The 16,495-nt window shown below is 43.0% G+C and overlaps 1 protein-coding gene across 3 annotated transcripts in view; it reads right to left on the reverse strand.

Annotated features, from left to right (window-relative positions):
* The window catches only part of MOCS1 (molybdenum cofactor synthesis 1), a 30,733-nt gene extending 16,267 nt beyond the window's left edge, over positions 1–14,466 (reverse strand). The window contains exons 1-4 of one of the 3 annotated variants that reach the window (XM_048297716.1): positions 14,386–14,466; positions 6,560–6,692; positions 5,757–5,924; positions 737–901 (exon numbers count right to left, since the gene is read on the reverse strand). In XM_048297716.1, coding sequence (XP_048153673.1) covers positions 737–901; positions 5,757–5,913 — 322 coding nt within the window. In that variant the 5' untranslated portion in view covers positions 5,914–5,924; positions 6,560–6,692; positions 14,386–14,466. Of the gene's footprint in view, positions 1–736; positions 902–5,756; positions 5,925–6,559; positions 6,693–14,385 lie in introns of those variants that run through there. The other 2 variants (XM_048297714.1, XM_048297715.1) reach the window with 2 other exon arrangements.
* Positions 14,467–16,495: the final 2,029 nt, after the last annotated feature.

Consider the following 16,495-nt stretch of genomic DNA (forward strand, 5'->3'; position numbering starts at 1 on the left):
ACAAGAAGGAGACTGATACAACATCAAACCAACCTTAGTTTGGAAGGAAGCCCAACCATGAAGCTGAGCTCTACGATCAGCTTTAGGATTCATTTAAACAAGAATCTGTAACGCTGGGCATATCCAAGCATTTTTGAAATTTTATTTGGAATTACTTGCTGAGTAGGAGAGGTTACAGAGCCAACAGCCCTCCTCAAATTACCTCAAGCAAATTACAGCCCTCCTCAAATTACCTCCTGTTAAAAAGTAGTGGATACAGAACATCACTAGCCACAAGTGAGACCACTGCTACCACACCCCAAATATAACTTCCAGAAATTGCCACTATTCATGACAAGAAGTTAAGTTCTTGTGGCATCTTTGACCCCAGATGGTATAGCAGAAACATTTGGTTTTTTTGAACAGTATTAAAGAAGAGCAGCACACACGACCAACACAAGATTTGGAGAGCCCTCTTAAGATCTGTGACTAGCCAGTTATAGATTATATGACTAGCCACATGACTAACTGTGGTGAGCTGAGCATCTTCTACTTCACCAACTTCAATGAAAGGGGCTCTTCCTAAGCATTACAGGAAGAAGGAAAAAGAGTCACTATTGAACAAGCTAGTACAGACGACTTTTCCTAGTCTCAGTCTCACTCCCCTACCAAAGTAACTGACTGTGAAAGATACAGTAAACAATTCACAACATTCCTGCAAGTATTAACACCGTTGCCTTAGAAGACAAGCTTGTACCTTTCCTCCGGACAATGAACTCAAATTTAGCTGGCACCAAAGTATCCAGGCTAATGTTAATGGCATTCAGTCCTGCCTCCTTCAGCCGAGGCAGCAGTCTGGTTAAGTTGATCCCATTGGTTGTGACAGCAATGGTTTTCAGCCCCTCTAGCTTGTACAGTTGACCTAGGAAATAAAAAGTAAAAAGAACACTTCAAATAAGTAGTTAAACTATAAGTTACACAGAAAACACAAAGCATTTGTGAAACAAAGGAAAAAGTATCACTGAAGGTGTGAAGAAAATGTGGACACTTCAGTGCTTTGGCTTTCTTCCAGCTGTATTGGTTTAAGAGACCAATTTTAGCACAAATCCATTTCAAAAGGTATGAGAGAGCAGTTTATTGCAAGTGAAATTGGTGATACAGTTCTGTTTTATTAAAATGCACACTACTTTTGTTCTTCATTTCTTAGAGTAAATACCTACTTTATTGTTGGAAGGCAGCCTCTGATTTTGTGTACTTTCTTATCCTCATCGACCTTTGCAAGCTGAATTTTATGTTCTGCAATAATAATAAGCAGCAAGCCATCCCTTTCACAACTGACACCTGACCTAACTGTTTATTTAGCAACACTTATCCTACAATGCTTTACCAGAAACCAGTTCTAACCCAGAGGTAGCTGCCAGCAGTAGTGACTTTAAACTTCTGAAAAAAATACCATATGCAGTCCCAACTAAACAGGAAAAGGTCAACATACTGGACTACTACAGAGAATCCAAGGCAACAACATCCAAAGGGACAAAACATTTGCACTTGACAACTGAGATATTTCCATTACCAGTGGTAGCCCGGCCAACCGGAGAGTGCTTACGCAAGACACTAAAAAATGGCTAACAAAAGAAAACAGCATAAGAAACAGTTAATATAATGAGATTAAGATTTAAAAAAGAGCTGCCTCCTCATAAGCCAAATGCAGAAATCCTCAGCATACCAGATCTCCAGAGATCAAGCCTTCAAACCTCCAGTTATCAGTACAATAACAAATAAGAACAAAACCCTCATAAACAACTTGCAGAAGCAGAGCCACAGCAAAGTAATTTACTTTGGTTTTTCCTCCCTCCCTCATAGCCTCCACCCTAATTATTTAAGAAATATTTGAAGAACCCGTACTCTTGAGGCAGCTGTAATTACAGCACAACTATTTCATAGTCCCTTCTTCCCTTGCTATTTTACCTCTATTTGTTCATGTTGATAAGAGCTTTATTTCTGATTTATCTCATTTCCCAGCTCTTTTCAAAATATTCACCCTAAACTGAGTCCAGAATGCTGGAATGGGTCAAGCTAGGTCACAGCAAAGATGCTGAAGTTTACAGCAGCAGCATTTTGCAACATGATTAAGAGCTCCATAAAGACATGAGGTTGTAGGGAAAGAGCAATCTTTACTAAGAGAGGTTTTTTCCTGGCCTTCACCTCTCAAAATCCTCCTAAATGACTAAGAAAAACCTCTTTCTAGAGGATAAGTGCTACTGGCTCAATTTTACCAAAGATTACTTAACACTAACTATCACTAGAGGTCTAATCTTCGTGAGAATAAAGGATACACACTGCAGCCAGAGGATACTTTAGGAACATCACTACTTTTATTTACAGCCTCAGAACACACAAAATGCTGAACACCTCAGAACAACTGAGAAAAAGAGTCTAGGTGCCATACAGGCTTCATTGCTAGAAATGTAAAATGAATAAAGGTATTGAATAAAACTAATGTCATTCTGCAGCCCAAAATGGAAAAATTTTTAAAAAGTAGCACCAGATATTAGGTCAGTACAGGTAGCAGATGATGTCCATACATATTTTTCCTCATGAGACAGAGCAAGATACAGGATGAGGCACTGGAAATACACTAATACATGGAATCACCTGTAGTAACAAATTGGACAGTAGACAACTGAGAAGAGATGGAGGCTTAACACTAACACCAACAAGCTAAAAAGGACCAGTCAGAATACTCTACCAAGTGTAACCTTCACAGTGTCTTGGTTTCTTGGCTTGTTGACGTCTAAATCCAAAAGGGATTAAAGAGACTTCATAACTTTGTAACTCTCCTTGTACCTGCATTAAATCTGTTTGCTTTAGCACCAATCAGCACAAGCAAAGGCAACTGACAAAAACTATCAAGTAAAAAAGGAAACACAACAGATGTTGTAAGTCCATAGCATGAAGCTAAAACTTGTATGTCAAACTTGAGCCATGAAGTGAACCATTTCACATGTACCTTTTCCTTTAGGATCAGGAGCATCTTCTTAAATAGACAATTTTCTTACATATTCTCCTCCAATCATTTCCTTAACTGTATTTCTCCCGACTGAGTCCAGAAAAGGTGTGTATATTTCCTAACACATCAACTAACAAGTCTACCCTACACCACTTCTCTCTTGAAATGGGTATGTTGCTACAAAAAGTCATCCAATAGTCCATCCTCCACCCCTTGGGAAATGATCTTGTCAGTGCAGATGTGTACTCCTCAGACTACTAATAATAAACAGCTATCACAGAGTTTATATCCGGTGCTTATTTAAACTTTGAGTATCTCAAAGGAGATGGATTCTACATTCCACTATCAGCTGCTTCAGAAAAGTCTCAAACATATGTTTTCAGCAGTACCCAGGACATAATTTAGCTTTCAGCAAGTGTTAGATGCTGACTCATAGTTTATGTACGTGCATCTGTTAAAAGATTTAAAATAATCTAAAAACCTGTAGAAGGTCTCTGAATAGCATGGTCTCCTACAGTAGCTTCAAATCACATTTGTTCATTGAAACAACTAAAAAACTTGAATTTGAGTATTAAAAAAATTTGGTAACAGAAATCTAGCATTAACATCTTTGAGCTTTACTGGCATTTCACAGATCATTTATGGTTTGGAGAAAGGGTGGCTAAGAATAAACCTAGCTTAAACCTCAACCCATTTCAGCACCTGAGATATTGTAGCCGGCTTCTCTAAAACCATCTAGATAACCAGACTAACTATCCCAGACCAAACCAGTACATTATGCTAAGACAGCTTCAATAAAGGTGCTTTACTCAAATTCTGCAGAAGACATTTTTGGGCTTGATTTTCCTTCAGTGAGTTTTCCCATAGCTATTACACTGAGCTATTTAGTTTTGAGTCTCTTATCTTGATCCCAGACTGGGGCACTGTAGAGTAATACCAAAGTCTGAGAAAACAGGAAGTGCTTGTAGACCTAATTCAACAATTTTCAACATACCTTAAAAAAACCCAGCCAGACTAATACAAATCCACAACAGAATGAACTAATACAACAGGACAAACATCTGAACATCCCTTACCTTCACCCCAAGATCACTATTGTTATCCATTAATACGATCACTATGAATCTGTCAAAGCTCAGCTGTCAACAGGAACACGGGCAGAATAATGAAAACCCAGTGGTTCAAAAAGATCCATTTCTCTCTTTCAGGCACAAAAATAAACCTTTGAGAATTCTATCGTTGGAGTAAAGCAAAACAAAAAGATGTCTATCCTTCTAGTACCAATACTTCTGGATTGCAGCAATACGATAATGCAAATTGCCATGACCTGACTACTCCACTTAGACTATCAACATCAGAACGGCTGTGTTGAGTATAAGCCATCAGCAGCTACCACTGACAAATAAAAAAGGTGCCTACAATACTCCAGAAAAGAAAGTTCTGCACTGAACTGATGGTTGATTTCAACTCGTTTTCATGCCAATACTATATGCTGAACTGCAAAGCTTTATTGTATTTTAAATTGCAACCTAATTTATAAATCTAGTTCCCTTTTATAGGAGCCAATAATTATACCTATTACCATTGGAAAGAATCTAATACCTTGAAAGAAATGTGTCTCTTGAAAGGCATATAGCTCCCTCAATACTAAAACAACCCCAAACCCATCATGCATGGGCAAAATGTTGTAGATAATGATATTTCAGAGTACCAAAATGTTAGTGCCATTTCAGAACTCTTCACAATCAAAGTTTGAGGTGACACACCCCAGCTCAGTCCAGTCACAGCTTTTCCAGCTATAAACAGGTCAGTTGTACAAACTACAACAGCTCCTCTGCTTCCTTTGGAAGGTCGTCTTCTTTGGAAAAGTTCTTCCAAATCCTGAACAAAACAGAGCAGAGGCAGAGACCAACTGTTTTCTACACAAAAGCTCACTGCATTGGTAGGCAACCTCCCTTCTTTCAAGACCTTCATCTTCCACATAAACCCCTTCTTATCTTCAGTACTTAGAAGAGTGTATGTCCAGAAACAGACAAGTCCAATTGTCTACAATACACCAAAGTGCACCCCCCTACACAGCCTTAATCTATACATTGACACTACACAGATCTACCGCAATTTTCTTAACATATGAGACTTTGGACAGAGGAAAAAAAGCACCTGACTCAAGAGAAAAGACCCAGGCAGAGTAATTTAACACAATACCTATCAAAGCAGATAGACCTCTAAAATTTACCCAGTAATTTACCTTCCATTGAAGTAATAGTCTTCATCAATAACTGTAAAAACACAGGTTTTTTCACCATTCCTTATTAAACACAAGCAAGTGACATCTGTTATCAAGGTAGCAAAACAAAACCACAAAAAAAACCTCACACTCCTAAAACATCAAAGAGAAAATTTGTTTTGTTTGTAAGCACATATCACTTGTTCTTCCCCAGTGAGGACCTGGTCATGTAAGTTCTTGATTTTTCACCCTCAGGCTGCATTATTGCAAGTTACTGTAGCCAGATGTTGAATATGAAAACAATGCTAAGTTCAGCTGGTATAATATAAAGACACGGAAGTTCCATCCAAGCAACAGAGTAGAACTGGAAATTTTCTGAAAGGTATCTTGCATTTCACAATGTTGGGAAAAAACACCACGATTAAATGTGTAACTATTCTTCTGGTTGCCAGACTGTGTCAGTAGGTATCTGTAAGTGCCGTTCTTGGATCGACGTGTACCAAGTCATTCTGAAACACTCTGTACTGATTTGGAACTCACCCACAATATCCACCACATCGGGACGGATAAGCGGCTCTCCACCTGTCAGTCGGATCTTCTCCACACCTTCTTTCACAAACAGTCTGGCTAAGGTGATTATCTCCTGGGCAGTCAGTAGCTCTGATTTTGGAGTCAGCTGAACACCTTCCTCAGGCATACAGTACTGACCTGAAACAAAGATTACACAAATACATGGGGCAAAAAATAACCAGCAGCAATTAATCTAATATTGATGGGGAAAATGCACCAAGGGCAGCTGTCTTTAATGAATGTCAAATGACACCAATTGTGCAAAAATTTTACAAACAATCTCCTAACAATTTCCTGGTTTCCTTCAGAGAAAAACCCAAGACTAATTTGATGTGCCTCAAAATTACAATGGATCCACTTTGAAGAAAAAGAGGATCTTACTTCTGTCTAACCTGCATTCAAACAGAGACACCAAGTTCAACCAGCAAGCCCTGGGACATCAGCACAGACTTTGCAGACGTAATTGTGGGAATGCCCAGGTATGAGCTCTCCTGCTTAGAGAGACCTTGGGCACACAAGCACCATTATCCAAACCACATCAAGTCTGATAAAAGATCTGTCACTTCCTGTCTCTGGCAGGTCCCTAGGCTTGCTCTTTGCTCCCCATCCCATCAGTAGCTTAGCTCTAATTAGTCTCTATCTGTCCTTTATCGTTACTTTGTGAAGACAAGAAACAGCACAGCACCAGCACAGCAATAACACCCTAACCCACACCTTGGCATTTGCCAAGAATGTGCAGAGGAGTCTTGTGCAAGGAACCAGCAGACACTTACACCTGAGGTTGCATTTCTCAGTCAATGAAATTCGCAAGTAATTGTGCTGCCGCCCAAAGCTGTCTGTCAAAAAAGCAGAGAATGGAGCAGCATGTTCCAGTACAAAACGTTCTCTTCCTGAGCTTTGTAATTCCTGTAACAAAAACAAGCAAGTGTCAAATATTTGAATAGTTACCCTGTCAACTTGCTGTATAAATATCAACTTTGAACTGAACTGATAATTATTATTCCATTCCTCCCCACATAGACAGCTGCCCAAGGAAAACCATCATCAAAACTGGCCATTTATTGATTAAGTTTCATACCCTACACAATTCCATTTCTACAATTCTCCCTGTGCATTTTAAGATACCTGTCTTTGCCACACGTGCTTCAGGCTTTTTGTGCAGAATAGAAGGTGTTTTTGCTCAACTGTCTGTCTCTTCCCAGAATCAATGATCCAGGATCACCTACGCTCACTACAGCCCTTGGGTAAATGAAATTACAGAGAAGGGGCCCTTCCTCCACTTCAGCACAAGCGAACCAGTTGATGAAACACTGCATCTCTGCTTATGTTCCTACCATATTCCATGTGCAATATTAACATCTTCTTAATAGCAAAACTGAATTATTGCTACATACAATTATGTTTCATGATGTGTATTCCAAAAAGATTTCCAACAAAGTCTTCCTGCCTAAACCCATATAAGAGAATACTTCCAAAAGGCTTATCTCAGTTAAAAGATGACAAATAATGCAGAGCAGACGACAAATAACACAGGATGGAACTGGAAGAGAAATGTGTGATTCTGAACACCTGTTCAAACTGAATAAAAAAGATCAGAATTTTAAAAATTTCTTTATTAACTGTAATGAAGTGAGTATTACAAGTGATTTCTACTTACAATTTTGGGGTTTTTTTAAAGCACAATGTATGAATATTTGCCCTCTAGAATGAGGGCATAAGAAGGATGAGGACCTCCTGGAGCAAGACCAGATGGGGCCACAAAGCTGCTCAGATGGCTGGAGCACCTCTCCTAAGAATACAGGCTGAGAGAATTGGATTTTTTCAGCCTGGGGAGGAGATGGCTTTGGGGAGACATTATAACACTTTCCAGTACCTAAATGGGACTACAGGAGGGCTGGAGAGGGACTTCTTACAAGGGCCTGTAGTGATAGGACAAAGGGGAATGGTTTTAAACTGAAAAACAGTAGATTTAGATATTAGGAAGAAATTCTTTACAGTGAGGGTGGTGAGGCACTGGAACAGGCTTCCCAGAGAAGTTGTGGATGCCCCATCCCTGGAAGCGTTGGATGGGCTTTGAGCAAGCTGGTCTAGCACAAGGTGTCCCTGCCCATGACACGGGGTTTGAACTAGATGATATCTAAAGGCCCCTTCCAACCCAAACCATTCTATGCGTCTATGATCACACTACGTATCAAAATAAATACCCCAAATAGTAGCTGCAAACGAATACAGTTCAAGCTTATACCACGTAACTTAAAAATATCAGTACCATCAGTGCCAGAACTGTTGATTATAGCAAGGTCTAAATGCAGGGAGTCCCACTGCCTTTAGCCCATGAATTTCAAATTACAATGTTATAGCTCTATTTTTCTATACCTGTAAAGCATAGCTGAAACCACTCTGCTGCTTTTGGAAAATATTTTGATACCTCAAGTGAAACTTACAGTAACTGAATCAACTCTTATCACAGTACTGCAGAAAAGCAAGAGTTTACCAACATACTTTTATCAGCTGGTGGATACTTGGTTCAGGCACTACGTACAAACATCCACAAACAACATAATTCAAACTCTTTTAAGTATTTTCATCTATTATATCAGACTTAAATTAACATTTTATAGGAGGTCAATTTGGTAACTCATGAATGAGGCCAGCTGCCTAGCATCACAAAATAAACCAGAGAAAACAAAATAATTAAGGGAACCACCTTCACTGAGGACTTGTTTGTTAACCACATACAGATATTTAACAGACAGCCATGGAAACCAGGACAAAACTAAAGGATTCCTGGACACGCAGTGAATTTCATATCTAGTGAAAAGTAAAAACCATTTCTGTATACATGGTGTTCACAAAGTTCAAGTGTGTGTGTGTGAATCAGCTGCAGAAGTGTGCCTCAAGTTGAAATTGTGCTGACTAGTCTTCATAGGCTGCAGCAGGCAAAGGATTAAATAAAGTTTTGACATAAATTTAAGATGTAGAATGAGGAACCAGACAAAATGACACATCAGTGGGGATTTAAACTGCTTACCTAAGCAAAAGCCATGACTCACATCTAGTGAAAACCAGATCTGTGAAGTCTCTGGACATACTAAAATCAGCATGTATGGGACGATGCCAAGGGACTGGGCAGGAACACACATAGCCACAGCCATCAGCTCCCTGGATCTGGTCATCACTAGTAACCAAAGGAGCTAATCCTGCACAGGATTTCCATAGAGCCCTTGCAAGAAATCTAGAAACGATCAGCTAGAGTGTTGAACCACCCAGGTATGCTTCCTCAAAACGTTTTATTCTGAAAACATTTGTAAGAAACATTTGTGGGTGGGTGGAAGCCACAGAGGACCCTCAGTGATCAAATCAGCCCGACAGCAAAGGTTATCTGGGGAGAGACACAACTTCAGCCACCAGCAGCCGCAGCAATTTTGTTTCCAGCTGTGCTAACACTATGCTGGCTGCTGAACTTAAAAGCAGGAGCAGACGTTCTTGGCAGCACAGTCTTTTCACTAACCTTTAAACAATCCACTGCACTTGATCCGAACAGCTCTGTGGTAAGATAAGAACATCTCTAAGAACATTCATAGCAGTGAGGAGCTAGAGAAGATAAAGGACATACAAAGAGGCTGTTTCAAAGCCCAGAAAACATCTGTTTACCCCTGATAAAACTGCAGTAGTAGTTTTCACGGAATTGTTTTTCTGCCTGGAGAAAGCAATCCCTTTCAGTTTCAGGGGCCACAACAGCAGAGGCATATGGGTGCAAGGCCAGCCCTCCCGAGACCTGGCCTTCCCTTCCAGCGGCACCAAAAGAGTCTCTGGCAACCACTCTGCAGCCACACCTGCTGCTCACACACGTTCTTCCACCTCCACTTTCTCCAGCACGCAGAACAAGTCATCTGGTTTTAAACACCCCGGGAAAATGCTCCAGCCTAGGGCTGTGCGGGTTGCTGTTGATCTCTGCACAGCTTTAGTTTCCCAAAAAAATCCCAAGTTGGGCATTCCTTGCTTTGATAGAAATGCTGGCTCTGTTCCACTTATTCTAAGTGTTTCTCCAAATACAAGCCAGGTTAACTCAAAGAGCCCAGGTAAATAACCAGACTTCATTTCTGCTTCTTCCCCAGTTAGAAAACTCACCCCTGAACAGACTAAATCTAAGGATATTTTAAATCTGCCAAACTCAGAAAAAACACAACACAATAGTGTTTTTTCTTGAAAGCCATGCTGCCTTCTGACCTGGTTGGATACCTGATTTTCTCCTTCCTATTATTTTGGAAATGTGTTCACATTTGAGAGGGAAAGCACTCCCAGGTTCATTAAAATTATCTGAGGCTCTCTTGTGGGAGCCCTCCTCTCCTGTTTCTTTCTCAGTAACTCTTTTTTGCATCTTTTTCAGGATCAGGCTTCCTTACCACTCCACTTAAAAACAGAACAGTGCAAACCTCCTGCCTCCTGGTTTTAGAGTGTGCATTACAGGGAAAGAAAGAAGGGAAAAGTTGTCCTCCCTGAAAGAAAGGTGGGGGCAAGTGAGGGAGACTTTAATGCTTTTATGCAATGCAGGACAAAACTGCATACTTTCAAAGACAGCAATATCCTGTTTTCAGGAAGGAGCCACCACTGGAGCGGGACACAGGAGACCAGTTCTGTTGCTGGTCTGTCATCCATCTACATGGCTGGTACAGGTAATGTAGCTAAAGTAAGGGGAATAACACTGCCCTTCATTAATTACTCTTAAGTGAACTGTCAAGAAGCAGCATTACAAGACCAGGCACTCAGCAAGAAATTGTTGTCAATAAACTTTAAAGTTTCTACTGGAAACAACTAATTCTTGCTGCAAAGTAGTGGGTTTTAGAACAGGGAAAAGAAAAATGTTTCACACAGCCACTAGAACTTCTTCCAATCATTTTCTTTTTGTGTACAGAAATGGGTTTTTCTGGGAGGGAAGAATGACGGGAGACGGAATTTTTAAGCTATTCAGTTTCTGACCAATTAGATTTCAGCACAGAGGAATTAGGAAATACCCATCAGTACCATCAGCTTGAACTCCAGCAGAAGGGGATCCTGTACTACCAAAACTGCCACTGCACCCAGCACCAACTCATATTTTTATCAATACCACAGGAAAGGCCAATTATCAGAGATGAAAACTCAGCTGCCTTCCTGGTAACTCAGGGCAAGGATGAAGCACTCTCTCAGATTGCTGTGTAAGAAGGATTTTCTCAAGGGGAAGAATAGGTTGAGGTTGAACCGCATCACTTTGTGAGAACTATTGGAACAGAAAGACAGCAAAAGCCTGCTACAGTTCCCAGGCTACAGGGAAAGGGTTATTAGTTCCCTGAAGTGGGAAAAGGTGAATGGTTGCTGGTATTTTAACATATCAATGCCCAATCCCAAGACTTTTTCACTCAAAAGGGATGGCTATAACCCACAAGTCCCCACTCCCCACTCTCCATAGTTGACAGGAGACACTTCTGCACATTGGAGGGGTATGCCCTGTCACACAGTGTGCTTTATCTGATCCGTGAAAAAAACAGGTTCATCCTCTGGGCTGTCAATCACATGTTCTATACTAGTACTGAAAGAATGAGAGCTTAGATGACTGCACCTAGCAGCTACATTTTGACAAGCTGTCAACCCTTCAGACCTGACAATTCACCTGTGATTTCCAGGAGAACTCGTCTAACAATGCAGCAAAATTGGAAGCTGTCAGCAGAGGTATCAATAACCACCCCACAAACTGACAGATACTAGAAAAGCTCAGTTAAACACAAGGGGGCAGACGACAGAACTCTTACCTACTAATCAAGCTGAAGATCAAGTACTATTCTTGCTGTACTCTTCCACCTTCACTTCATCCCCTGTGATACTTGTGCACTAGGAAACAGTAAAGCTTGCAGACACTTCTGCACAGACCTGTGCACCCATGACACTGTTAGTGCTGCTCCTGCACCCACTGGCTCATCAAGCTCCTGCAGTCTTGCTGGGTTTGTGCACAGCGCTGCTGTCTCAGTGTAGTACCTAACACTGCTGCAGCATCACAGACACAACTCAGCAAAAGCTCTTCTCTTTCATGCCTCACCTTTAGTGTCTGAGTCTGTAGGGAAGTGGTGACATAATGTCCTTGGTTCAACCTGGAAATCAGACAACCGCAGAGGCTGAAATGGGCCTAAGTAGGCCAAGTGCCAGAATGAGGTCTGAGCTGAGAAGTCCAACACAAATGTTTTTGTGAGGGCTCAGCAGCTGCTGCCCAACAGCTGACCCCAAACAGCAGGCTACACTTGTGGGTACTGGCACAGAGAGCACTGCCCAGGGACTGCTACCGGCCACCCACAAAACAGAGAGGCAGCACACAGAGAGCTTCAGACACGACTGGCTGAGAATTAGGGCCATATGAGGTCTTTCTGGGAAAACTGGGCTCTCCACTTTATCCCAGCACTGAAGGCTTCACTGTGGCCATAGAAATTTTCAGGAGGTTGCGTTCGGATTACAGGATCTACAAGAGCACACGGAGAAAGATGAAGTGAAACTTTGTATCAAGACCCTTACTGGACATGATACATCTAGAGCAGAATTTTAAAAAATATACTGATTTCCAGTTTTTTAGTAGAAATAGGTCATCCTACATGATCGCTTTAATTCAAGAATACAATCTGGACATATATTATCATGGATACAAGATGGTAGGATGGCATCAAACTGTTAACTCTTAATTAGTAAAAAAAAAAATCCAAATAAGTGCTTGGAAACAACCAAACAAATGTGAAAATGCTGCTTTCAGAGTGCCTGTTGCTACGTGCCCTGTTCTAGTCTTAGAAAAAGGAACTCCACTCTGTGCACATCTCCGAGACTGACAACTGTATCTTAAAAACCAAGATATAAACAAGTAAATTGTTCACCACACACTGCCAGTACAGCAGCTGTACTGACCCCACTGTCTGCAACCTAACCTAAAGACTTACAATGGATGGCTTTGGACACAGCCTCCTAGTTGTCTCTTGAAGCTCCTGAGTTACAGAGTTCTTCCTTCCATAGCTATAATGACCATTTTAAAGGGGACTGAAATATAGCCTAGTGCTCTCTTCTCCCCTTTGCACACACCCCCTCCCCGAATTCTCAGGAAACTAATTAGAACCCATGATTACTTGCAGCTCCAGCACAGAAGACAGTCAAGCAGTATTCACAACTGTTTTGAATGTTTGAATGTTCTCTCATTTGAAAGCACATTTCACTGTCCCCTATGGCTGTTAACGCTAATTGCTCCTCTCTACACATCAATCCCAGGAGACTGAGAACAGAAAGGAGCAACGAGTATATTACCACTGTATAGTTGCTAAGTTTGCAGTGCCTTTGTTTTTACACTACCTTGCTTCTCAAGCCCCACGGGATATGAGCCGTGCCCTGGCACACTTCTCATGTTTACTATTTACTATGCCACAAATGCATACTTCCCATCCCATTCTTCCAGCTACCGTGGTGTTTTGCCCCTTAGGGAGGTAGGGCTTTCAGACGGATGTTGTAATCAAGCTCTCTCAAAAGTATTCCTGAATGTTTGTTCAAGGTACCCAACGTATAGAAAATAGTGAAAAGTAATTCTGATCAGAATTTAAAAAAATGTTCATGGCCTAGGAAAACAAACAAACAATACAAATTCAATAACCTTTCTATTTTTCTGAGTCAAGTAAACATTCAATAAAGCAACGCACAAATCCATTTGGTTTCCTCTGAATAAGTAAGTGGCAGTGAATGCATTCAATTCTGGTGACATGGAGTCTGTAACTAGTAGCTTTAGCTTATTTTCTCTTTGTTAAAGCCAGCCGTGCAATTGCAAGTAACTCAATAAATCATGTCCCAGCTGGGATTGCTCGGTGTGCCATGCCCTCCTTCTGCCACAGTTACAGAACCTTTGCCTTTCCACGCCGCTTTTTCGCCTGCATTTGGACACCAAGAGCCCGAATCCACCCGAGGGACCGAAAGTTAAACCGGGAGAAGCCGTATCAGGGCAACACCTGTGTTCACTTCGCGCCAGCACCAGAACAGGTTCAGTGCGAAGCTCGCTTGACCATCGGAGCACAACCACCGAAAGCTGCCAAACCACTCGGGTTTTGACCCAGGCTGATCAAAGAGCATTGTGTAATCTCTCTTTGGCTGGGCAGGAGCACAGGACCGGCTCGGTCCATGATACGGAGTGTCCCACGTACCACCAAAGTAAGGGTGACATTTCAACAAAGGGAGGACAAAGAATTGTGTATTACTACATGTTTTGTTGACTCTTTCCCCTATATAGAACGAGGTCATGTGCCCAGGTCATGGGCACAAACCACCGGTCCGTCCAGGACAGGTTGCAAAATTCTACGGACAGGTTGCATTTCTGTGGAACGCGCTGGCAGCCCCCGCCCGCGGCGCCCAAGCCCCCCGGTCACCCCGCCAGGCGCTGCCACCGCTACCAGAGCGCCCCTCCACGAAATACATCTTCTTATGGACGAGGCACCGGCCCGGCACTCGAACTCCCAAACGCGACCTCCGGCGGCCCCGCGCCCTCAGCTCCCAGCGCCCGCCGCCAGCCCCGCGCCCTCCCCGCCCCGCGGCCCCGCCGGCGCCCCCTCACCTGCGCCGCGGCCCTGGCGCGCGCCCCGGAGCTGCAGGCGCGGCGCGAGGCCGCCCCGCGCGCCCCCCGCAAGAGCCGCCCCCACGCCGCCGCCGCCGCCATGCGGCTGCCCTGCCCCGGCGCGCGGGGGGCGCTGCAGCCGGCCCCGCGCCGTCACGCGGGGAGGGCGGAGGGGGCCGGCCAATCGGAGCGGCGGCCGGCGGCCGGCGCCGCGCTGCACGCCGGGAGTTGTAGTCCGCTCCGCTCAGGGGAGCGGGCCGAAGGACGGAGGGACGTTTCCCAAAGGTCCTTCACCACCGCTGTATGCTGCCGGGGCAGCGGTCTCGGGCAGTTCACAGAGTCGCGGAATATCCTGAGTTGAAAGGGACCCACAGGGATCATCGAGTCTACCTCTTAGCCATGCGTAGGACCATCCCCAAGAGTCACCCCATGTGCCCAAGAGTATTGTCCAAACGCTTCTTGAGTTCAGACAGGCTTGGTGCCATGACCACTTATCTTGGGAGCCTTTTCCAGTGCCCAGCCACCCTCTGTGTGAAGGACCTTTTTCTGATATCCAGCCTAAACCTCCCCTGACACAGTTTAATGCCATTCCCTTGGATCCTGTCACTGGTCACCAGAGCAGAGATCAGTGCCTGCCCCACTGCTTCTCTGCTTCCCCTCACGAGGAAGGTGTAGACTGTGATGAGGTCGCCCCTCAGTCTCCTCCAGGCTGATCAGACCAAGTGACTTCAGCCGTGATGCCCGAAAGATAGGCTAGAAATAAACCCCCATAGACCGGTGCATATAGAGCAGCTATTTGTTTATTGCAGTGCTGGTGGTGAGGGGGGTTTTTCCTCCTAACTCACCTGCCTTTGTCAAGCGCTGTGGTGTGTTTATACAGTAAATTTTGCTTAATGTTGCTATGTCATTACAACATCATCACATATGCGCAGGAACTAATTTACGTAGCATGATCTCATGGTTATTAGATAATTCTTTGCACTGTGCTTGCGCTTCCCCAATTCAGGGGTCTTTGATGAAGGCTTCTAAAGTCTTCTTCACGCTTGATCTTTTCAACTTTGTCTTCGAGGCATGTGTAGTTATGGTGCTCCTTGGTCCATCTGGTCTTAACTGGCCTAAATTCTTTGTTTTGTGTCGAAATGGCTTTGCACTTGCCAATTTCTCATTAGTACTACACTTATCTACCTCTAAAACTATATACCTGGCAAGCTGGTTTTCTTTTCTCTCTCTCTTTTTGTCTATTTTGCATTTAAGCAACTAGTTAACTATATACTAGCCATTACATTGTATAATAAAAGTTATTCATATCAGGTTATATGGGTATCAAAAGTTATGATTCAGGTTATAAAAGCATCAGGTTATATAGGTATAGAAGTTATGATCCAGGCTATATAAGTATAGAAGGCTATGATTCAGGTTATATTGATAGTCTTCAGGTTATATTGATAAAAAGTCATGATTTAGGTTATATTGCTATTAGGTTACATAGGTAGCTTATAACCGAAGCTATATGAGCTTTTTGTAACTTTGACCTAAGTTATATAGACATCAGCCACTCCTCATACGGCTTCCCCTCAAGGCCTTTCACTCTCTTCGTTGGTGACAAGCCCCACAGCCCTCAGCAGCAAGGGCAAAACCTGCGCTGACAGTCTTTGCTCTCTGCCTTTCCCCACCCCCACCTCAGCCCTTTAAAAGCCAAGTGTAGAGCCTGAGCTCTCGCTGCCAGTTGCCTTCAAGGGAAACATGGGCATCGAAGGACTCACATGCAGGGTACATATCCCAGCAAGGCTGCCAGAGGACTGGGAATAAGGAATATCATTAGTTGGGCAACATTTCTGGTGGAAACAACAACTCTAGCCCAGCACCAGTCTCAAGTAAAATCTGTACAACCTTGTCAGAAGATAGGCACAGGGACTGAATGAGGCATAGTGGATCTTATGAGGCATAAGAAAGCAGTATTTCAGTTTTCCTGCCTAATATAGTTTCCCCCATGCTCTCAGTGTTTCACAGATAAGGGGCTCATGATGAAAAGTCCAGTATCCTGGTGTCCACCTCCAGGTGAGGGTCTGCAGACCATGGTCACCCATTGCCAAACTGAACTGGAGGCACT

The sequence above is a fragment of the Corvus hawaiiensis genome, chromosome 3, assembly GCF_020740725.1.
Source record: "Corvus hawaiiensis isolate bCorHaw1 chromosome 3, bCorHaw1.pri.cur, whole genome shotgun sequence".
In the NCBI taxonomy this organism is placed as follows: domain Eukaryota; kingdom Metazoa; phylum Chordata; class Aves; order Passeriformes; family Corvidae; genus Corvus; species Corvus hawaiiensis.